The sequence below is a fragment of the Ambystoma mexicanum genome, chromosome 8 (assembly GCF_040938575.1).
Source record: "Ambystoma mexicanum isolate Mex_15411 chromosome 8, UKY_AmexF1_1, whole genome shotgun sequence".
NCBI lineage: Eukaryota > Metazoa > Chordata > Amphibia > Caudata > Ambystomatidae > Ambystoma > Ambystoma mexicanum.
Window position 1 is genome coordinate 858817304 of NC_090929.1, and position 24912 is coordinate 858842215.

At 49.1% G+C, this 24912-nt stretch overlaps 1 protein-coding gene across 2 annotated transcripts in view; it reads left to right on the forward strand.

Moving 5' to 3' along the window:
• The window catches only part of LOC138472520 (microsomal triglyceride transfer protein large subunit-like), a 1457683-nt gene that overhangs the window by 257747 nt on the left and 1175024 nt on the right, over nucleotides 1-24912 (forward strand). For both annotated transcript variants that reach the window (XM_069610748.1, XM_069610747.1), the window contains one exon: nucleotides 12094-12195. In XM_069610748.1, coding sequence (XP_069466849.1) covers nucleotides 12094-12195 — 102 coding nt within the window. The remainder of the gene's footprint in view (nucleotides 1-12093; nucleotides 12196-24912) is intronic.

A 24912-nucleotide genomic window follows, 5' to 3' on the forward strand; every position in this document is an offset into this window, starting at 1 on the left:
TATCAATGCAGTTTGGAGGACAGACAATGCAATTTGGGCACGGTGGCCCTGCTAAGTTTGAGACACCTGTATAGTGGGAGAAAAGCCTATCAGTGCAGTTTGGGGAACAGACAATGCAATTTGGGCATGGTGGCCCTGCTAAGTTTGAGACACCTGTATAGTGGGAGAAAAGCCTATCAGTGCAGTTTGGAGAACAGGCAATGCAATTTGGGCACGGCGGCCTTCTATCTGCTAAGTTTGAGAGACACCTGTATAGTGGGAGAGAGGCCTATCAATGCAGTTTGGAGAACAGACAATGCAATTTGGGCACGGTGGCCCTGCTAAGTTTGAGACACCTGTATAGTGGGAGAAAAGCCTATCAGTGCAGTTTGGAGAACAGACAATGCAATTTGGGCACGGCGGCCCTGCTAGGTTTGAGACACCTGTATAGTGTGTGAGTGGCCTATCAGTGCAGTTTGGAGAACAGACAATGCAATTTGGGCACGGCGGCCCTTGTATCAATGCAGTTTGGAGAACAGACAATGCAATTTGGGTACGGCGGCCCTTCCATCAGTGCAGTTTGGAGAAAAGACAATGCAATTTGGGCACGGCGGCCCTTGTATCAATGCAGTTTGGTGAACAGACAATGCAATTTGGGCATGGTGGCCTTGCTAAGTATGAGACACCTGTATAATGGGAGAAAAGCCTATCAGTGCAGTTTGGAGAACAACAATGCAATTTGGGCACGGTGGCCCTGCTAAATTTGAGACACCTGTATAGTGGGAGAGAGGCCTATCAATGCAGTTTAGAGAACAGACAATGCAATTTGGGCACGGCGGCCCTGCTAGGTTTGAGATACCTGTATAGTGTGGGAGTGGCCTATCAGTGCAGTTTGGAGAACAGACAATGCAATTTGGGCACGGCGGCCCTTCTATCAATGCAGTTTGGAGAACAGACAATGCAATTTGGGCACGGCGGCCCTTCTATCAGTGCAGTTTGGAGAACAGACAATGCAATTTGGGCACGACGGCCCTTCTATCAATGCAGTTTGGAGAACTGGGCGCGGCGGCCCTGCTAAGTTTGAAACACCTGCATAGTGGGAGAAAAGCCTATCAGTGCAGTTTGGAGAACAGACAATGCAATTTGGGCACGGTGGCCCTGCTAAGTTTGAAACACCTGCATAGTTGGAGAAAAGCCTATCAGTGCAGTTTGGAGAACAGACAATGCAATATGGGCACGGCGGCCCTTCTATCAAATGCAGTTTGGGGCAACGAGGTTAGGTATCTAGTGTAAAGCTGTACCTCTCCCAACCCCGGCCCTCCTACTTTACTGGTCCTTGTAGTCGCTGGTTGACGGCTGACCACTGGGGTGGCTTCCCCTGCGGACACCTGCTGACACTTCCTGGAGTCGCCTCTGTTGGAGTCGCCCTTGGCCTCGGGGCCCTTAGCCGCTGGGGGCTGCCGGGCAGAGGGCTGCCCTGGGGGGACCGGTGATAAAGGCTGGAGGGACCAATGAGAACGGTGCTGGGAGAGGAGGAGAGGCGGGCTTTGGTTGGTGAAAGGCAGTGAGCGCCTGCAGCGCGGGTCGCTAGACCCTGGGCCCGGAAGCCCAGTAACCAATCACGGGCGGTGGGCGGGTTGGGAGGCGGGAGGGAGCAGGGACACGCTCGGGGAGGGATGCGGTGGGAGGGGGGGTCTGCAGGCCAAAATGGAGGTCGGGGCCACAAGCACTCACCTGCCGAGGATTTTTTTGGGAGGCAGTGGGCGCCTGCAGCGCGGGTCACTAGACCCTGGGCCCGGAAGCCCAGTAACCAATCACGGGCGATGGGCGGGTTGGGAGGCGGGAGGGAGCAGGGACACGCTCGGGGAGGGATGCGGTGGGAAGGGGGGGTCTGCAGGCCCAAACTGGAGGTCGGGGCCACAAGCACTCACCTGCCGAGGATTTTTTGGGAGGCAGTGAGCGCCTGCAGCGCGGGTCGCTAGACCCTGGGCCCGGAAGCCTAGTAACCAATCACGGGCGGTGGGCGGGTTCGGAGGCGGGAGGGAGCAGGGACACGCTCGGGGAGGGATTCGGGATGCGGTGGGAGGGGGGTCTGCAGGCCAAAATGGAGGTCGAGCCACAAGCACTCACCTGCCGAGGATTTTTTTTGGGAGCTTTAGTCTTTAGTCCCCTTCAACATCAAACACACACCTAACTAAGAGGCAGTCCAAACCCTAAGAAGAGGAGCAATATGCTCAATAGTACATGTAGTGCAGGTGCACGCAGTTGTTCCAATGTGCAAAACGGGATCTTTTCAGGGGTCTCTAGCAGCTCAGGAAGGTGGGTGAGTCGATGAAGAATAAATTCCCACTATTCGAGGAGGGCCTCCACTTGAAGGCAGAGGTGATTCCAAGGTTCGGGAATAGGTCGCTAGTTTGCACTAGCAGTGGAAAGGAGAGAGACCCCCAGGGGCCACTTGTGCGTAAAAACAGATGGAGGTGCTAGGGGCCACTGGTTAAGGTTAGGGTTACTCACCGGCCCCAGGCGCACTCCGGACCAAACTTCGCCAGGTGAGTCCACTGCGGCTGCAGGTTCAAATGCTACAAAAAGGACATCTCTGCGGCTTTCAGTATCGGCGATACAACGATTCCCAAATGGGACAGTGGCAATTTCTCTGCTCCTGATGGATGGATCAGGCCAGTTTCACTGCGGCAGGCTTCAGGGGCAAGAGGATCACAAATGCAGTGCACCTGCAAAGATCGTCGCCGTGGCTGGGCAACACGGTAACCACGTTTACTCCGGTCCTGGCACACTCGTCTCACTTTAGACCTGGGCATGCCAAGTGTTTGAAAATTTGGTGTGAAGTTGCCAGGGACATGGAGCTAGCAGTATACCAAGTTTTGAGGGCCTCCTCGAAACGACGGCGGAGACAGAGCAAAGGTCCTGCGTAAGATGGTCAGCCCACTGGTTGGCCCAGGGACACTTCTGAGAAGGCTTACTTGCAGGTTTTGGTGAAGGTGCCAAGAATAGTTGGTCCCACTATTCTAATGGGTGGAAGCATCTTCGTAGAACTTCTAGGATGACAAGATGCAGAGGGGTCCCACGGGACGACGGCAGGCTCAGGGTGCCAAACCTTCCAGTGGTTCTTCGACTCAGCTTCTTAGTTTAAGGATACTTGAATCCTATCTTTCGTTCAGTGAGAACTCCAGAGATTGACATGGTATGGGTGTTTTTGGCCTCCTCTTCCTTTCGCGCCAAACCGGAGAGGACCCCAATGGAAGATCTGCTCACATACACACACTCCATACGTGGACCAATCACAGACGTCAGTGGTCCCAGGCATTCACAGCACTCCAGACTCTCTGGCACCCAGGGTGTGTATTGGGGACAGACACCCCAACCCACATCCTGGAGGCACGCACACAAAGCCTGCAAAACCTTGGCATTTCGCGGGAAACTGCATGACCAAATAAGGACTGACCCGAGTCGGCTCGACCTGGGGAAGGCAAAGGGGCAAGATGGCCAAAGGACAGGACAAAGAACCTTGGGGCATGGCCATTTTGGAGCCAGGCCACCTATTCGTGCCAAATGCGGTTAACGCGGTTTAAATGGCAGGAAAGGGTTACAATTATATGAAAAGATAAGCTGCCACCAGCCCTGTCCATCACACATCTGCACATCTCCCAAAAAGTCCTACGAGAGTATGTAAGGTCTTTGTAAATAACTAGGAGACCCACGTACAATGCACTGTACTGTAAGGTACATTGTGCACTTGTTACATGTTGCAGAAAAGTTGCAACATTGGAAAAGGACTAAGGGAGACAAAGTCTGCCAGCACTGCCTGTCTTAAGGGCATGTCAGTTTCCACATAAAAAGTGAGCTAAACCCCAGAGGAGTGCAGAAGAAGGCTGTGCTCCCCTGGCAAAGTCAGACTAAGGTGTTTAAACAGCAGCAAAAAGTTTGGGGGGAGTACAACTGGAGGGAAAATTACATATAAAATGAAATCTTTTCTAACACTGCTTCTCTGCCGCACCTTTTGTGTGGTCTGTTTGGTCAATACATTCCTCAAGGGCCTCTTCCGTTCCGGGCCGGGAACTGAATGTCGACCTTTCCAGGCTCATGAGACCGCCCTTCGAGCCTATGCATAAGGTTCCATTCAAGTTCCTGTCCTGAAAGACTGCTCTACTAGTCGCCGTGTCTGCTAGATGCTCAGGTAAAATTCAGGATTTTTCCGGCAAAGCTCCCTACTTGTCCCACCTGGTTTTCCACAAGTCCATGGTGGTACTAAGCACCAACCCTTCGTTTGTGGCAAAAGTTCCTTCAGCATTTCACCTTAATGAGCCTGTTTTCTTTGGTTCACCTTTCTCTCCTGCGGAGCGCTTGCTGCACTCTGTATATGGTCCATGATTTGAAATATTTTCATAGATTCACATGCGAGTCTCCCGCCTACCACGCTTTGCTCTTTTTGGCTCATATTGCTACTTTACACAGACTATGATTTTCCATCTCACTGCTGATATTTATCAAATGAAAAGTGAAAACTCCTCTGTTTCCTTATGCTAAGGGCTTATATACATAACAAAACTTACTAAGGTGCTCGTCAGTTGTCAGTGAGAGTCCAATTCAAGATCAGTCCACTGTCCAAACTAATCCATACTTACCCTACCACTATTAGAACAACAGAAGTAGAGGAGAATGACTTTCTTCTCCTGTGAGCTGGTTCTTCGCCAAGTTCAGTTCATTAAAATATCCTTAGGCGGTTCTTAGTAACTACATTTATTAAGTCACACATTACTGATACTGGCTCCTTCAAGGTTTCAACCGTCTTTCACATGATTACTCTTTCTCTCCCAGTAAGGTCCTTCTTGCCTCTACTCCTAGGGAGGGCATTGCAGAATGGGCGTGTTATGTATATTTTGTTATACCCAATGGAACTTTGAATATGCTTCACTCCGACTGCATCAGAATGCTTAGGGTGGAACCCAGGAATGTTGGGTGAAGATCTTGACGGAAGGAGTCAGTTGATCCTGATGAGAGAGGATGTAGGATGTTATTGCAGTCAGTAGAATGTAATCTTTGTTTTAATCTGCCTTACCTGAGAGACTCTTCCACGTCATTATAGTGGCAACGAGCTGCTGCGGTGGATGCTAGCGGCAGACAGAACCCATGGCATTGGAAGCCAGCACAGGAAGTGTGGTTCATTTTTTGAAGGACAGCACAGCTGGTATTCCACGGACCCTTTGACAATCAGTGGCAAGTGCAGCATCCTATTGCTCATCTGGCAACTCCGTAGACGGTGGTGCACAGAGTCAAGGAAACCGAGCAAGGCTGCTTCGTCCACAGCCCCCGAGGAAGCTGGATGTCTGAAGCCACAAACAAAGGCACAGTGACTGGTAAGGGATCCAGCGTGAGCCGGGTGGGGTCACATTTGGACAACAAGGCAGTAGTGAGCCAGCACGAGCGAGAGGTCGATCAAAAGCCGCGAGCCGCTTGATCCGGGTGTGAGTGTTATCGGTTGAAAACAGAGCCTAGAGGAAATGACCCATTTACACTCACTTTGTTTATATTGGTTGTCACTGTAACCAAACTGAAAATCACCTGAAGAGTACACCTAGCATTCTCTTCGTAGCAGTAATTCATGAAGATCGCGAGAATGGAATCTTCTTTGTCCCAGTGGATTAATGTTATTGGAGCTATTACTTACTCTTTTTTTTAAAGATGTTTTACAATTGCATGCAGAAGTGTTCTTAATACTACTGCTTTTAGTACTGTGAGCGGTGAAACATTTCTTCATAATAAGACAAAAAGGGGAAGGCATTGAAGAGATCCCATACAGTTACTGATACAGATATATAAGTTACTAAACTCATGGCAAATATCCCAGGACCTGTCTGTTCTTGCCCCAGGGATGTGGTGAGCCTGCTATATGATGGATAGATTGGAAAGAAGATTTCCTCAAGTTTATACTAGCTGTTTGTGTTCTGAACTAAGCATGCCTTACTCTACCATTGCTTGGGATATGGTGGACAAGAAATACTGAAAAGACCTCCTTAGCCGGTCATTCAATCTTTTTGAAACTAGCCTATTCAAGCTAGATGGACATTTTGAGATCAAGGAAAATTCTTACCAGATATCGTTTTGCTACCAGGGAGCAGAAGGGTGAGCGCATTGAAGCGTTCCTAACGGTCCTGGGAGGCTTGGCAGTCAAACTATGCAGCCAGGAGGAACACTTGAGAGACCAGTTGATGATCTCAATTGCTCGAATGACATGAGAGGAACTTTTGGAGGGAGAAAGACCCTAACCTTGATCAAGCCGTGGAAATAGAAAAGCAAGTGGAACTTTGCAGAGAAAATGGAAAAGGGACAGCGGAATCACCAGAGACTAGTCTAGTATGTAGGGACACATTGTCAGTTAAGAAAGACTTCATTTAAGAGAGAGATTGTTGGAGACGGAGGTCCAGTCTAGAGGGACAAAGAGAAGGGAAGAGGAAACACTTTCTTCCGCAAAGAGGGAACAGGTATCGGCAAGTCACATGCCAAGCCAAGCACTGTTACAGGGGTGGCAGCACAGAGCAGTTGTCAATGGACAGAGGGTGCACTGCCATATATGCAGAGTGCAGGCTTTGTGGTAGGAAAGGTCACTTGGCAAATTGCTGCAAGTTGAGAAGCAGCCGCCCTGGAGTGGTCAGTGAAAATATTGATGATGACGATCATCATGACGTTTTTGATGGATTGGATGTAGTACAGGTAATCAATGCAATTTGTGAAGGTAGAATTCAGAAACCAAAAACAACGATTAAAGTTAATGGTGTCGGCATAGAATTGCTGGTTGATAGCGGGGCTGACTACACGTTGATTAGCAAGAAGTCTGAAAAAGAGCTTTCCAAAGGTGTGTTGAAGGAAGCCAATGTTAGAGCACACACGTTTGGTGAGAACTCTATCGTGATCATTGGTGAGTTGAATGCCAAGTTAGTATTCAAAGGAAAGGGCACAGTCAGACGAGTATTTGTAACAACCATGAGTGGCAATCTTCTGTCTTGGAGTTCTCAAGCCTTGATTGGGATAAAACTAGATCCCAATGCCACAGAGCAGGTACGCAATGGTAATAGTAATGAAGTGTCAGGGATTGAGGTTCTCAGTGAAAGTGATGTGGCCAACTGGACCCCCGAAGTATTTAGAGATTGTGTGGACTGTCATAAAGGCTTCACACATATAATTAAACCCAAAAAGGGTGCTGTTCTCTATGTTGCCAAACTCTGGTCTGTTCCCATGTCGTTCAGGAAAGATGTTGAATTGAAACTTGATCAAATAAGAGCGGGTTTTATTGAATGCACTGAGGCATCAGAATGGGTCAGCCCCATCATAGCAGTTAAGTAAAACAATAGGGGCATCCAACTTTGCATATAACTAAGGGAGATCACAAAAATATAGTCAGAGAGGTTTTCTTTGCCCACAATGGGCGGATTTATCACTGACTTAGTTGGCTGAAAGATGTATTCCTTTTTTTCAAATTCAGTTTTATTAGCATAAACAAAAATACAGCACAACGTAGGAAACCTGCCAATATTTCCATCATTACCAGATACCAAACTATTTTTCTAGTTTTCTGCCCCCCACCCAACCAAATGTAAACCCCCCCACCTAACCCCAAACTGTATGCTGGCCGTGTTAGGGCAATATCTGTTATCCCCTCCGGAGACTCTGTGTCTGAGTTTGCTAACAAGATCAGGAGTCTGAGGGTGTAGGCAGGGGCTCCCAAGTTAGAACAAGTGTCCTTCGACGTTGGGCCCCTTCCAATTCCCCTCCATTCAGTTCGCACTTTCCAGCACTTACTTCCTTCCGGACGGGCTAGCTACTCAGAGCAACAGTTTTCAGGCCAGCCCGCCTTCCGCTCTTCTAGTCTCTCCTTCCTCACGTAAATGTTCAGGGTCATACTTTTCCAAGAACGGGGACCATTCCATAGCCCTTGTGGGAGTCTCATTAATTCCTCCATCCTATATAGATCTACTGTCTTGGCTGCCTATTCTCTTTTACTCAGGAGGCTGTCTCTTTTCCATCCACACGCCAAACATGCCCTCGCCGCCAGCAGAATGTAGTGCGGCATATGCGGCAGCCTCTCCCATTGCTCCTCCGTCGTTTCAGTTCCGAACAGTACCAATAGTGGGTCTAGCCCCTTTTGTACCCCATCCAGCTCCCGATGTATTCCCTTTTAAACTACAAGTCAGCATACCATCAGATTTGAATGCACCCAGCTTCTTACAACATGTTCACATCCATCACACACGTATGGCTTTTTAGGTGCGTCAGGATGCCATTCAGATTAGTTTCGTCAGCAAGTGTGTTTCAGAGGGTGATGCACAGCATATTTGGAGGTATGGATGGAGTCAAATGTTATCAGGATGATATTTTGGTGTAGGGTTGTGACAGGGCAGAAACATGTTTCAAGGTTGAAAGAGGTGTTGAAGAGACTAGAAGGGGTGGGTCTGAAATTGACACTAGACAAATGCACCGTTGGCAAATGCACGGTGGACTATAGGTCACAACCTGTCTGAGAATGGTGCAGGTCCCAAACTCAGTACGGTTAAGGCAATCATGGAGATTGCATCCCCTAAATATAAACTTTAGGTTGCTTCTGTCATGATCTCTGCTTCCAAAAGGTCAGGACTTACCCAACTCCCTTGGAAGCAGACCCATAACCCAGGTTCCGAGTGCCAACCAGTCCCAATTGGGACCTTTTGGACCCTGTCCTGGCGCCAGTGGCACCAGGCTCATAAATATGCCCAGTCCCAGCGCTGGAAGCGCCGGGCTCATAATGCTTGGGTGGACTTACCTGCAGCAGACCATGCTGCTTACTTACCTGCCAGTTGAGCCTCTAATCCTCTTCTGTTTGGGACTACTTTTCCTGTTGGGTGGGGCAGGAGCCACTCCCTAGGTTCAGAACACTGGAACTCTTCTGGAAAGCAGGAACTCTTTTCTTACCTAGGCGTGGCTGTGGAAGGAGACACCTAAGCACTACAGGAGGCTATTTAAACCACACCCGATGGATGAATCTTGCTTTGCGTTATTCTGCATCCTCTGCAGCAGAACGCTCATCGTGTCTTCTGCATCTGATCCTGGGCCTAAGGGAAAAAGGCTTACCATCCTGAATCCAGTCTTCAGCAACCCCTATAAAGACAAGAAAGAACAGGTTAGCATTACGGTCTTCAGTGACAGCGCTTCTCTTACCTGGTCCATCGGCTGTCACCAACGCCTCGCGCTGCATTCCGGCATCTGAAAGACAAAGGCTTACCTACTCTTCGCGTGCTCCGGAGGTCTTCGCACTGCATTCCGGCATCTGAAAGACAAAAGCTTACCAACTCTTCGCACGCTCCGGAGGCCTTCGGCGCTGCATCCCGCATCTGAAAGACAAAAGAAGGTGCGTTTAAAGACATTGGGTAACTTTATTACTCACGTGCCATTATCCTTCCCACGCCGAACCCAGTGGGTATTCCGGCACCCTTCAGCAGCTCCGAACTTGTACCTGCAAGATAAATGGACAGTTAGTGCGCATCGTGAAGCAGGCAACAAGCGCTTACTTACGTGCTTCCAGGCGCTTCTATTCCTCACACGGGTTCCATCCTCAACTCACTTCAGCCCGTCATCCGCCATCGCCGGAACCCTGCAAAACAAGAGACATCATTACAAAAGACTTTTAAAGACATTTGAAATACTCGGAACTTACCGTTTGTGCAGTAAACGACGGACAGCAGTCCTCTGAGGTCAAGAGGCCTGCACCCTTATCCAGTGAAGAAACTGGTTACGGCACCCTGCCCCGAGGCAGATGGAGAGCTCGGCATTCACTTACCTAAGGTGAGAGCGTTAACCTTTGGGGTTCTACAGGAGAAGAGAAGGGGAAGAAGAGAGAGACACCCAATAACCCCAGTTCATTAATCCCATATTTTCTATCTGCAGACATCTTACTCTTCGAGTCAGACATACAGTGCACAGAGGTCCAGCCCAAAGAGCCAACGGTGTGTTACACATCACCTTTGAAGATACGGTATTCGCCCAGTCAAGACCGGCGCCTCTGCGGGAATCAGGTGAGCGTTACAGCTTCTTTTCCAGGTATGATCGAATATTACACCAAGTTTGAAAGGGGTTAGCGAACAAGACAGTGGTAATTGTATTGTATTGTATTGTATTTTGCATTTATATAGCGCCTTATATACCATTGGTATGGTCTGAAGGCGCTGGTAGGTTGAACGCCCTTGGGAACCGAGGTTCGAGTCAGTAGAGAGGGTGAAGAGAGACAAAAGGTGCGTGTGCGCACAGAGTATGTGTGCAGCTGGTGCAGGGTTATTGTGGTAGCTGCTTCTTAGCGGTAGGTGTGGTGGTTGAGAGGTCAGGAGAATGTGTACGCTCTGGCAGAATTAATCCAGCTCGAGAGTGGCTGCGTTAGGCCTGAAGAGAAACGCCTGGCTGGGGGTGTTAAACCAGCGGTGGTTACTTAGAGTGATGGGGAGTGAGCGGGAGATGTTGATATGAGAACAGTTATACCGAATGGTGTCATAGTATCCCTGTGTTCTATTTGAGTGATGGTGTAAAGAGGAGAGTATGCGTGAGGTGTGGTATGATATATGTTCATTCGAATGTTCCCGCATATCAATGCATATTATGTACGTTCCTCACACTCAGCTATTCCCTACACTCAGCCAATTCCTACATTCCGCCATTCCCCACACTCAGCCATTCCCACATACTCAGCTATTCCCTACACTCAGCTATTCCCTACACTCAGCTATTCCCCACGCTCAGCCGTTTTCCATACTCTGCCATTCCCCACACTCAGCCGTTTTCCATACTCTGCCATTCCCCACACTCAGCCATTCCCCACACTCAGCCATTCCCCACACTCAGCCATTCCCCACACTCAGCCATTCCCCACACTCAGCCATTCCCCACACTCAGCCATTCCCCACACTCAGCCATCCGCTCTCCAGACCCATACGCTCTCCAGACCCATCCGCTTTCCAGACTCATCCGCTACTCACACTCATACACTCCCCACCCTCATATGTTCCATACATTCATACGCTCCCCACACTCAGTCTCTCCCCCCATTCGGTTGTTCCCCGCATTTCTCCGCTCTATATGTGCCTCTGTTCTCAGCGCTCTAATGAGGAAATTTGAGTGGTCTAAGGATGAGTTTGTACAAATCACACATGCGCCTCATAAGAACGGGAGTCCTTGTCCCTAGAGGAGGAAGTCTCTCCCAGTGAAATCCCGCTTGCCTCTACCCCTAGGGAGGGTATTGCACAACAGGCTCACCTCCCTAAGCCTCACAGGGAACGGCTCCCCACTGGGGTGAAGTGACGGATTCCTGAGATTCGTCAGTGCGCTATGCCAAAATCTGAATGACGCCTCCAGGGGTGAAGCTAATGGAGCCCTTTCTATTACCTGTGGACAGTATGACCCAAAATGACAAGGCTAGAGCACTAAAGTGACTGAAGTAACAGCTTAGAAATAAACTGCTCTGCTAACGAGGATTCCCAGCCTGATGAAAGGGAATATTCTTACAGTATGAGAATCAATGAAAGAGAACAATCAAGGAGAACAGGAGTTAGTTAAAGGTAAGTGACGTATTCCTTCCTCCTCCCTGAGATGCCTTATGTTTGTGGATTGTTTCATATCCCTGTCCCAGCATCTCCCCAGAAGCTCTGACTATAAACCAGTTCTACCTTAAACCGTGTTTCCTTGCTCCCTAATATGTGAGCATCTCATTTTGATGAAAGGACTTTTGAGTGTCATGAGATTGTTTGTTTGGTGCTGTGCTGTTGAGGGGCCTACTTTATTTGTATTCTGATTAACGTGTCAATATGCCGTTTTGATGATTCACAGGAAGTTGGTAGATTTTTGAGGCTTCGCTTCCCAAGGGCATGCCTTACCTGACATGACTAAAATAGGAGCAAAGGTGTGATGCAGCCCACTCTACTTCGTTTCAGTCTCTATCTCTAGTATACTCAGGACAACAAAGTGCAAAGAAGCTTACAGTGATACATTTTGCAATGATAAACAGTTCTCGTTGCAGCATTTTATGGTGCTAGCAAAGTCAGGAATTGTAGCCTTCAAAGTCTTAAAACAGATTCTTTATTGCAGGTGGTGGACTTCTATGGGATCTTGGAAGGCAACAGCCAAATCTTGGATCTCAAACGAGGCCTCGTCAGTCTCTTTCAGCTCCGGATGCATTCTGGCAATGAGGTAGGACTCCTAATGAAAAACAAGGGTTTCCATTTAAAAAACATGATATTTATACCCGACATGCACATGAGACCTTTTTTTACCTATAAAAGATTACTGTGAGAACTGTGATGGTGATGAAGAGTGAAGGACCAAAGTGATAAGAACATATTCTTCCAACAACCGGTTTGTAAACCCAAGAACAGAATTGCAATGGGGCCAAGGACTTTTTTACCCAGAATCCCTGGCAAAACACCAACATGCCGGAGGATGCTATACAAACGCCACCTCACCCATGCTTTCTGCTGGCAATTAAGGCTTTCATCTGCACAGCACGGGCGTGGTGGCTGAAACTGTGCAAGGCTGCATTTATCCCTCCTGTAGCCTCCAATTCTGTTCAGCATTCCTTTGCTCCTCCATGACCCTCAGCTATCAAGTCCTGGCTCCCTGATTCCACAACAGCGTTCCAGCTCTATTCCTGGCTCCTGATTTCTTTAATAGCACCCCAGTGTCCCCGCTCAATTCACTTGTGTCTTGTTTCTGCTCAGTCCCCAAGCCACCACCTGCATCAACGCATGCTGACAATGGGTTGAGCGTTCACTCTTCACAAGGTTTACTGAAAGGAAATGGCATGTTGTCTGTATTCCATAGATTTTAATGGCATTCATGGATTCCCAGTGGACCAGAGCTTAGTATCGCCAAAGCGTACTATAGGCAGAGGTGATATATATGTGCTTCTAATGAGGTTCTGTTTATACAATATTCACATCTAGTAGTATGTTTTCTCGTAGATTAATGTGTGTGATCTCTAATGTTACTTGTGTGCTAACGCTTTTCCCTTGGACATAGGCTTGCTTGTTTGTGCAGTGCTAACTGTAAAACTTCCTAAGCTCACTTGACACCTTCGCTAACATCACTCCTAATTACTCTGCGTGTACTCAAGTCTTTATGAACTGAAATGTATGGGCGATATGTATGCATGGCCTTGAGAGTATTTGGAAACACAGCAGGAGAAAGCCAGTAACCTCATTCAGTCCCAAAGAAAACCTCCTACTCATCCATAACCTCCTAAATTTTCTTTCCTGGTATAATCCACGCATCCATGCCAACCAAGGTGGGTGGTTCTTGTCATACAGCTTCTGTGGTTTTGTGAACAGTGTCGTTACCACACTTCCTCTCTCATGTCACCCCTCACAATTAATTCCTCACTTCTTTTAATATTTTTCCTCTGTATCATCTTTCTCCTCACCTTTAGCTCTCTTCCTTGTGTGCCGCCCTTACCTTGCTTATCTGTCAGTTACTTTCGGACTATAGGAACCATGTGTGTATTGTATCCTTGTGTCACAGGTGTACTCAATAACACACCAACTCCCAAAGTGGATTCTCAGGTTTTTAGTTCTTGAAACACACTCCAGGACTGACCCTCTCTCATCTAGAGAAAGCAAGACCATCCTTACCCCAGGCATCCCTCTTTTGCCAACTCTCCTCCCTTCAGCTCCACCCACTTTCTTTCTGTGTCTCCTTACAATGTCTCTGCATAATTTTAGAATCAGTGTGCGCACATCACTCATGGATTTTAATGAGGGGTATCCTAAAAATTCGAAATTCTTCCAGCCCTCGAGGCATGGAGTTGGACAGCCCTGTTCTACTCAGTCACCCTTCTTTTACTCAGCCACCTTGCACTCACCCTCTACTCTTTCACTAAGACTCATTCATTTGCCATACATGCACATTAACAACACTGTAGCACTTGCTCTGATCAACTGAAACACCACCTTGAAACGCTTGTGTATAGGCGCGTTATAAATGCCATATCATATCATATATCAAATCGCCTCTATGCTCCTGTCCACAAGCCTTCCTCCTTCTGCACTCCTGGTCTGCGATCTTTCTCCTCTGACTTACACAGGGGGTGTTGAGATATCGGAATACATAAAAAAAGGTGCCAAGCCCCGCCCCTTTTTGCTGCGCAGGTCAGCCGTGCAGGCATGATGACACCCCACATTGGAAAATGTTCCTGCTTGTGTCCGGGAGTAGTGCCGCAGCTGGGTCCAAAGTGAATGTTGAGTGTTGCTTAATTTTATGCCAGGAGCCACGCCGCAGCAGGTTTGAAATAGTACATGTTAGTGAGTCCCGCTGCAGCGATTTGCTCGCAGCATGTGCTTGTGTCAGTTGGAGGTGCACCACTTTCCCTGCAGGTGTGCATGGTTTCTGCTGCTCTGCATTATTGTGGGCTGCCTCCGGGGCAGCCCACAGATGCCGTCGGGATCACCCGATGGCGTAGACACGTCAGTAGACAACCAGCGTCTCGTGTAGGGAGGCACCCTACGGCGCCCAGTGTCACCGGGCACAGGCTCCACAGTGCGGGGGTGTCACCCCCAGTCCACAGCGGTCGTGGCTCCGAGGGCACTCGGGCCGCGCCGCACACAAAGCCACAGCCACGTGGCAGGCCCACAACCTGTTTCGACACACACACACACAGACACGAGTTGCCATTTCCTGGGGCTCTGCTGCTCTGCCCTCGCAGCGCCAGCAGAGCCCCTTTTATTAAATGAGCACGTGAGCGTCATGACACAGTCACGGCGCTCACGTTGACAAAACAACTAGACACCCACACCACATCCCTCCTTTATTATAAACAAACAAAATCAAAGACCCACCGCAAACATTTGGTGCATTCCAGTCCGCGCACCACCTACAAGCTACTAAAACTCAAACATTTTTGACACTGCAAAACAAACAGGTGTGTTCCAGTCCTCACACCACGGGGCTCTATAACGGGCTCCTCCAACTCAGAAAATCCCGGGATCAAACTGGCCCCCGGCGCCGCTGCAGGACAAGAGGAATATATTCTCTTCGTACTCCACCTCCCCCATATCATGTAGTGCTTCTCGGGGACTCTCCGCCACCTGGACCGCTGCCACCTTGGAGGTCTTTCCCCCTTTCGCATCATTCCCCCCTGATGCCCCCACCATGCCAGCTGGGGTTGGAGCGAGACACACTCGTGCAAAGTGATCTCCTTTCCTGCACCTTTCACAGATTTGTCCTATCGCCGGGCAGTCCTGCGGGTGTGGAAGATCCCACCCACACTGATGACATATGGTGGCATTGGGGTCTCTCTTCGGCTAGTCTCCACTCCTCAACACTCTCCCTCCTGGCCACCTGCCGACAGCCGCCACCTCCTCAACCTTCAATTGCGGCATGGGAACCTCCATCTTTAGGTGGTGTCTAGAGGAGTCCATGACCGAGGCCCGCACCTCTGCCAGGTCCTGGGCCCGGCCAAGCTCCAATATTCGATCGAGGGTCAGTGTTGGGTCCCTCAGAACCTGCTTGATGGTGGAGCTGCAGCCATAGATGATCTGCGCCCGGATCTCGTCCTCCTCGAAATTCCCCAGGTCACACGAGAGTGCAATTCCGTGCAGCTTCCCGTGGAATGCATCAAGGCTTTCCCCTTCCTCCTGCCTCGCACACCTCATCCTGAACCGTTCATAGTCCCTGTTGACCATGGGTCTGAAATACTCGTTCAGGGCTGCGATGGGTGCGTCGTATGACTGATCTCGGGGCCTTAATGTCTTCAGCAGCCTCTGAACTGCCAGTGCGGCAGAGTATAGGAGTGTTGGACGTTTGGCTGCTTCTTTGATCTCCATTGCAGCAAAGTATAACTCCAGGTTCTCCACCCATGCCACCCACCGGGCCCCCAGACTTGCAGGCGCACCCAGGACATCGAAATGGGGTATCGGTGCCAGCTGACCCCGACATAACCCCTTGTCGTCCGACATGTTTGGTATTGTGGGGAATACCAGCCGCAGTCACTGGCGTAGAGGGATGCCCGCAGTCCTGGGCCTCAGGTAGTTTGACCCCTTTTCCCCCGCCCCCTGTTTGATTTCACCGGGGCCTCCTGGTTTCTCCTGCCCAGGGCGCACAAGCACTCCAGGTGGAGCCGCAACCCCTAGGGCCCTGTTGGGTACTACTGTGGGGGTTGGATGACACCCCTCTTCCAGCAGTTCTCTTTCCTTTCACCCAGATGCGGCACGGGGCACGAGGGGTGTCCTATCCTCACTCGCCCCAGGCGGGATGTACTCCTTGCCGACGTCGGTGTCGAGCTCAGGCAATTGAGCTCCGCCCCTTTTCTTTGTCGACGGGGCTAGGCCAACGCTGGGGCCATGCCCCTTACTTGTTGATGGCTGCCGCTGGACCATGCCCCTTTTCCGGGGCAACCACCGGTGTGTTCTCCACCCGGGGATTCCCCTGGCCGGCCAGGTATTGTTTTTTTTTTTTTTTTGAAAATGAAGTTTCTCACCGACGGCAGCCCGGGGCACTGCGGATACACTCGCTGCCTTGATTGAGAGTTCCGCCGCAGGCCGAATCTCTAGGCCCCGCCCCCTTCCTTTGTTCCGGGGCCTGGGCCCCCACGTGGCACACGCCGCAGGCCAGACCTCTCCGGCCGAGCGGAGAAGTACACCGCTTCTTCCAGGTAGGGCCAGGCGACCTGTGTGGCAACACCCCTGCAGGTCCCTCAGCCCCTGCAATGCTGCCGCCACCACACGCCTCTCCCCACACGGCCGCCGACTGCGGCCGCGTGCGCAGGTCCTTTGCCCGCCCGCCAGCTGCGAACGTCAGCAGGCGGTGCGACTTCCTCGTCACCAGTGTTGTGGGCTGCCTCCGGTCTCCAGGGCAGCCCACAGATGCCGTCGGGATCACCCGATGGCGTAGACACGTCGGTAGACAACCGGCGTGTCTCGTGTAGGGAGGCACCCTACGGCGCCCAGAGTCACCGGGCACAGGCTCCACAGTGCAGGGGTGTCACCCCCAGTCCACAGCGGTCGTGGCTCCGAGGGCACACAGGCCGCACCGCACACAAAGCCACGGCCACGTGGCAGGCCCACAACCTGTTTCGACACACACACACGAGTTGCCACTTCCTGGGGCTCTGCTGCTCTGCCCTCGCAACGCCAGCAGAGCCCCTTTTATTAAATGAGCACGTGAGCGTCATGACACAGTCACAGCGCTCACGTTGACAAAACGACTAGACCCCCACACCACATGCATAGTGGTTCTTTCTCTCCCTCCCCCCCTCTCCTTCTCTCCCCCCTACTCCACCTCTCCCCTCATCTCCCTCTCTCTCTTTCCCCCTCTCTCTCTCCCCCCCTCTCTCTCCCTCCCCCTCTCTTTCTCTCTCCCTCTCTCCCCCTCTCTTTCTCTCTCCCTCCCTCGAGCAGTCTTTCTGTAGGCTCTATAGGCTGTCATATTATGGGCAGTCTACTTGGACCGTTGATAGATCTTGTGGCCTGCAGTGGAAAGAGAAACTTGCCAACATCTTTATGAAGAGTTATGGAGGCGGGGTTCACAGTGTATTTGCATTTATTTTATTTGTATAGTGCTTATGCCAATGTGCTGAACGGAATAATTAGAGGGAAAATGTACAATCAAAATGGGTTATGCAATCCAAGCAATAATAAACAGTAGAAAAGTGCAATCAATTATTGGCGGGAGCAGATAAAAGTTGTGTCTTCAGATTGGTTTGGAGTTTATGCAGAAAAGAAGAGGCACAGATACAGAGAAAGAATTCTAGTACTTTGGGACAACAAGGCAAAGGAACAAACTGGAAGAGGCACAAGAGAGTTTACGGAAAAAGAATTAACTGGTTCTGGGAGCGCAACACATGGGAAGGGGAGTAGTGATATTGCGGAAGAGAGATAGAGAGGGGGGCAAGACCGTGTATACATTTGGGGATGGCAGAAAGAAAATGGAAGGGAAGACGAGATTCAAAAGGAAGAAAAAATATAGACTGCAGAGTAGAGGAAATAGAGGAATGAGGACAGAAAGAGAATATGAATTGATGAGTTGTATATGCAGCAGAGCGAGGCAAATTGAGAATCAGGAAGACCAAGAAGAGCAGCTGATCAGTAGTCAATATGATCAAAGAAGTTTGGTCGCATGAAAAGAGAGGTGAGGGCGGGCCGAATATTCAATAGAGCATAACAGAACAGCAAGCGTGATCAGTGAAAGAAATGTGGAGGGGGAATGAGAGAGGGTTGTCAAAGATAACACCAAGGTTGCATGCTGATGGGAGGGGGGTGAGGAAGGGGGAAATAGGGGGGAAGAATGAAGTTAGCAGGAAATAAAAGAACCTCAATTTTTGAGAGGTTGAGATGAAGTAAATGGTACTGCCCAAGCGCTTGGTGGAACTTGATGGGAACTGGGGCACTTCCAACTGTCACCTTTCCCCCCTCTTGGTTAGGAATGGCTCTGGCTTCCAACCTGGAAGGCCTCACACCCCAGACTGAGAGGGGTCCCCATCCTCTCCCGACAAGGTTGGCTTACTAACCTTGTCACACACCTCCACCCTTTCTTGTAATTCCTCCTCGCCCCCTGAACCACTAGCTACCAGGATAGGAAATCAACATTTCTTGTTTGGTTGAAACATCATGTTTAACTCGGAAGGAGTATGGCTGTTAGACCAAGAGCCATCTCAAAATGCAGGGGTTGGTGTCTTTATTTGTCACCATCTACACCAATGGGGTTCGATAGGTGACAATTTTATACTGAGGGCCCCTTAGGTAGTATGTTAAACTGAATATGGACCACTTTATTGCTAAACAATCCAGCTTGACGTTGGGTAGTTTTGTCTGTTGGGAAAGAGTTCCCTAATGATGAACGTTATGGGCTCCTCTTCTCCATCATGTACCCACGATAATATGGCACCTAGACTAATGGATGAAGAATCTCTTTTTAAAATGAGTTCTTGGTTGACATCTGGCATAATCTGCACATGGCTCATGCAAAGAGTATTCTTCAGCCCGTCGAAGGCTCCTTGTTCCCATTGGTTCATCGGATAAATGTTTGGGTGACTCTTGACTGGTTTATAGATAAGTGAACCAGCTCTCTGAAAAATGTTGAACAAATCTCTAAAATCCTACAATGCCAAGGAAAGCATGGACATACATCTTGGGGACTCATCTTCATGCTTTTTTTACTGTCTCCAACTTAACTCATTGGGAAAGCACTTATCCGCCATTTCTTTCCTGGAACACCAGGTACTTTACGAATTATTGGTCCAGACAACATTTTGTCGAATAGGTAGTGAAATGGGATTCCACAGCTGATCACACATGGTGGTTAAGTGTTTTAGATGATGTTCCAAGGTTATACTGTACATGACGATGTCATCAAGATAAGCTCCAGCAAATGTCTAAAATGGGGATAGGACTCAGTCATTGGTCTTTGCAAAGTAGCCAGTGCCCATTTTAGGCCAAATCGAAGTACTGTTAACTAGAAAAAAGCCTCCTAGAGTTGGAAAAGGCAGGGTTTGGTTTTGCTTCCTCCTCCAGGGGCATATGCCCGTTGCTCTTAGTCATGTCTAAGGTAGAGGTGAATTTTCCCTTCCCTAATGTCCCCACCAATTGATTTATCTGTGTCAATGGATAGGTAATAGTCCTCCCCTCACCCCCATGAACTTTGATTCCAGAGTCTCCCAGGTCTTATTGGCATACAGACGCAGGAGTTGGGGATTACTATTTTGCCTCAATTCCTTCAGTTTGTTCACAAGATATAGTTGAGATGCTTGTGTTGATCAGCTTGCTATACCCTGTAGGTGAGAGGAGATAACAACTACCATTGCGACATCTGATCTGTGCCACTGGGCTAGTAATTTCTTTTGGGCGGTGTAGAGCAATGCCATCACTTTGCCCCCCATCTGCTTGGCATCTTTATCATATGCCTTTTCTTGCCCGTTCTCGGCATCTTGCATGTGGACTCTGACCAGAGTCCTATTTTCTCCACGTGTTCACGTGCGTTCTGCACCATTGGATGTAGGTCTGTCTGCTGTATGTTCCTTCCCAATCCTCCTGTATGTTATCTATAACATTGCAGGGATTCCGTCCATACAGCAATTTGAATGTAGAGAAACCAATAGAGGATTGTGCCATTTTCCGGATGGCGAACAGAGCCAAGAGATCAAATAGCCCCACTCTCTTATTTTCGGTGACCTGTCTTAGGGTACGTTTTAGGGTTTGATTAAACTGTTCGGGACAATCGGTCTGAGGATGGTAGATCGAGGTCCAGAGGATTTTAATGTTCCTAAAACATTCATATGTCCCATCAGCTTTGACATGAAACTGCTTCCCTGATCAGTCACGATCTTGACTCGGAAGCCAACCTAGGTGAAGGATATGAAAACCTTGAGAATGTCTTTGCTGGTGTTGCTCATCAAGGGATAGGTTTCGGGATATTGAGTCACATAATCCACAATTGCCAAGATGTACCAGTCGCCAGACTGTGAAGGCTGCAAGGGCCTGGATATGTGCATGCTGATTCTGAAGAAGGGCACTTTTATGTTCAGTAATGGTGGCAGTGGAGCTTCGGGCACATTGTCTGAGGGATGCCTTTTAGCAGTTTGGACATCTGGCCCTGAATTGCTTGACTAAGATGTACACCTCGGGCCAGTAGAACCTGCTTGGAAAAGTCTTTTGGGGGATTTTCGCTAGCCCCATGTGTACTGCTGTCAAATTGTAGTGGGAAAATCCAGAACCGTCCCCGGAATTGCTAGAATGCTATAATTTGGTGGGATTTGGTTCCTTCCACCCTTCAGTTCACTACTACCTGATATCGAAGCCACAGTTTGTCTACAAAGTGTGCTGTCTTTAAAGATCAGCACTCAACTGCTGACACTAAGTTCTTCTGAGCTTGTTCTAGAAGCGGATCCGCCCTTTAGGAGCATGCAACCTGGGGTTTCCTTCGTAGAGTTCCCTCCCCATTCTTTTTCCAAACATGGAATCTACTTGTTCGGACTCATCTATTGTTTCCACCTCCTCTATCTTGGGTATGAGGATCTTCTCACATATCAGTTGGGCTATTGGTTGGCTGGGGGGGATGATGTTGTACAGGTCCCCCTGGTTGGAAGAAGACCACTGTCACTTCTCTGTGATAATCTCCATCTACAACGCTGGCTTGTATGTTATGGGCCAGTTTAGCATTTCCATCTATAAACTGGTCCAGACTCCGGGTGGAATCATCACTTCTTCGTTCCCATATATTTCACACCCCGCAGCCCTGGGGATTACCCTGTGGGGACTGAGGCTGTTTTTGTCAGTTCTCCAGCATTGGATCTTTCATGGATTCACATGCTTAGAATATTCCCCGTCGTCAGGCTGGGAATCCTCGGTAAATTATATAGACCTTTTCCATAGGAAAAATTTCGACACTTTTGTGTCCTATCTACGTCGTTTTGGGCCGCGTACGCCTGCGCCACTAGGTAGAGGTATAAGTAGCCCCGCCCCCGCGGCTGCCTCAGATTTCGACCCCCAAAGTAGTATGGGGGACATCTGGTTTGCATGCCAGGGGAGGCCGGCGGGTGCATGTCAATCCATGAAAGATACCAATGCTGGAGAAATGGAGTTACAGGTAAGAAACTATTCCCTTCTCCAGCATTGGATCTTTCATGGATTCACATGCTTAGAATAGATTGTATAGCAGTATCCCCCAACATTGGAGGTGTGTATGCAAACCAATATCACAATAACCATAATGCATATTTATCATGGCAAAACATCACATTATAGTATGTTAACAGTGAAAACATCCCACTTCAAAGTACATTAGCCGAAGGATGTGACCCCTTAACTGGGGCTTACCTTATTGAAGCAGGTGCCGTAGGACTGCACGACCCATCTGTGTATCATCAGCATGTTGCTGTCCGAGGCAATAATGCCGGGTAAACGTGTGTGGTACCGACCAGGAAGCCGCCTGACAGATATCTCCCAGCGGAATTCCGGACCACAATGCCGTCGACGAAGAAGTGGATCTTGTCGAATGGGCCCTTGTACGCTTCTCCAGCGGTTTTCCGGCTTTTGAGTGACAAAAGGAAATAGTAGACGCACCCATCGGGCTAGTCCTTGTTTTGAGATCGGTTTATCTTTAGCCGAAGGGCCATAAGCCACAAATAGCTGTCTCGTGTCTCTGAAGCTTCGAGTGCGATGGAGGTAAAATTTTAAAGCTCTTTTCACGTCCAGTGTATGGAGAGTCTTCTCCGCAACCGACAAAGGTGTTGGAAAAAATGTCGGCAGCACTATATAAGAGTGCTTATGGAACATGGTAGGTACTTTAGGAATGAAATGAGTATTAGTAGCCAACACGACTTTATTATTGAAAAATCTCAAGTACGGTGAATCGATCACTAAAGCTTGTATTTCTGACAGTCGTCGAGCCGAAGTAATAGCCACCAGAAAAGCCAATTTCCACGACAAAAATTTCAATGATGACGATGACATTGGCTCAAAAGGGGCCTTCATCAGTGCTGCCAGAACCAGGTTAAGACTCCAGCTTGGAGGAAACTGTTTCGCGGGAGGAAAGGTTCGGAACAATCCTTTAAGTAAATGTTTAATCAGCCGGTCACTAAATAACAGAGTTGAATGTCTTTTCAGAGTAAATCTCGAAATGGCAGCCAGATACACTTTTATGGATGAAACAGACAAGCCTTTTTGAGCTAGGAGTAGCCATTTTGCTCCCACTTCATTTTTGTTAGCTTAACTTGTCTGTCAACTATTGGGAGTGGTGTGGTGTATTAAGAGTGTGATTTTTGAACTGCTTCACTTTAGTGAAATGTTACATAACTAAAAAGTTAACAAATGTATATTCTTTTACTTGTAAGCCTTGAGTCAGTGTTTGCTTGAATCATAGTAACTGCTGCCCTTTGTGTAACTATCTGATACTGCTCACTTGCTCTTGAGATAAGTCTGGCTGCTCAGCCATTGCTACCACTTTACTGTGTAGTACAGGCTTGAACCAAAGGTGAATTTGTGCTGCCACTTGTAGTCCTAATTGTGTGTAGTGTTCCCAAAGGGTACTGCATATAATTCTGCCTAACACCCGGCGAGACCATCAGTGGATGTTGTCATGCAATGAAAAGAAACTGGTCAGCATCTTTATAAAGAGGTATGGGTGTATTCAAATACATGCAGGCCCTTAGCAAGGGGACGGGAACTGAGGCCCTTCCAAATGCCACCTTCACACTCTGGTTTCCCAATTACCCTGGCTTACACACTGGTAGGCTGCCCACCCTAGGATGAATGGGTCCCCATTCTCTATTGACAAGGTCAGCTTACTGACCATGTCACACATTAGGAGCCTGATGCCCCCCAAATTAAAGGAAACTCGCCTCTTCCTCCTTTGGAATTCTCTACCAATTTGTTCATTCATAATTTAGCTGTCTTTCATTTTGGATATTTTCATGCCATTTCCTACTCCACCTGTCCCACATTCCTTATTCCTGGCTATTTTGAATGTGCACTATCTGAAGAAACATCATTAAAGAGAAGTTATTGGAATGGTTTTGGTTTCATATAAAATGTTAGGTCCTTTACCAGTTCTCCTTGGCACCCGCTTTCCCTTAATATCCCCACTCTCACACACAGTGAAGTCGGTGTCATTGGAGAAAGAAAAGGCTGGGGATATGATCACTGCCCACTGAAAAGGCTGTGTAATGATAAATTGTTCTCCTTCATGGCTTAAGGCAAGCGACCACAGCGACTCAGAATGTGCTGCAAAAAGGAGTTGTAGAGCAAGGAAATGTTCCTGAGAGCAGATTACAGTGGCAGTGTCCATGTTAATCCTTGTGGTTTGCTACTGCTGAACCCTTATTTGAAATCTATGGTTGGTGCAGGAAGAGCCGTGCCTGAATGCATTTACCACCACTACTACTTACTCTTACATCCCGTCTCGTCCCCTCTCCTCCATACTGCATGGGCGTCCCTTCCAAGGGACGGGAGACGGAACCTTCTTCCCCTTTAAATTTAGAGGCGCATGGGGGTGCGACCCTGGGAGCATGCGCTGCCCTGACTCCGCTGTCCGGCGCCACACCTCAGTCCCCTTTTTACGCGTCGATGTGAACGGGTCGAATTCACCAGCGCTCCTGGGTTTGGCTTCAGCCATGTAATTCCACTTGCGGATACTACTACTTCTGCTCTTCGGTGATCGCTGCAGCGGCACTATACTCCAATCCTCCGTCATCCTCTGCCTCCTCCTCTGCGGCGCTGCTAGGCAAGGAGAAGATGATCTTGGAGACGTACGGGAAGAAGCTGTATTCCAACGCGTCCTTGCATCTTTATCGGGCCAATGCCGATGCCATGCTGGCGGCCGCTAACCAGAGGTTGTGGCAGGAAATTGCGGATTTCCTCCCAGAACTTCCTACACAGAGCCAAACACGTTTCAAGGCGGGACTGACTGAGGCCAAGCTGGTGGCGCAGGACATCATGGAATCCACTGTGGCCCACATTGACACCTCTGGCTGGGCCATCTGCATCGCCACGCACATGAGTAGAAAAGCCTGGCTCTGTGTGACTAAATTCAACCCAGACGTCCCGGAACGCACATTAGACCTGCTGTTCGAGGGGGGAGTACCTCTTCCACTCCACCATGGACGAAGTGCTGGAAAAAAAGAAAAACTGCTCACAAACGGCCAAGTCTTTATCCATCCTGACAAAAACCACACCCAAATCGTACACCCAGTCACAGCAGCGCTCCAACAAGGGGCGTACATACAAAGTGTTCCGCTGCTTCCAAGAACCGAGGTCCAGGCAGCCGGCGCGCTCGCCGACTCCACATCGGCGTAAGCAACAAAAAGTGGAGGGGGGGGGGGAGGTGGTAAGAGCTTTTTCCAGTCCCCCTACTCTGCAACAGCCTCTAAGGGAAAGAACGCATGACACGCCCCTCTGAGTTCACATGTCTCCAGTCCGGCCAGGC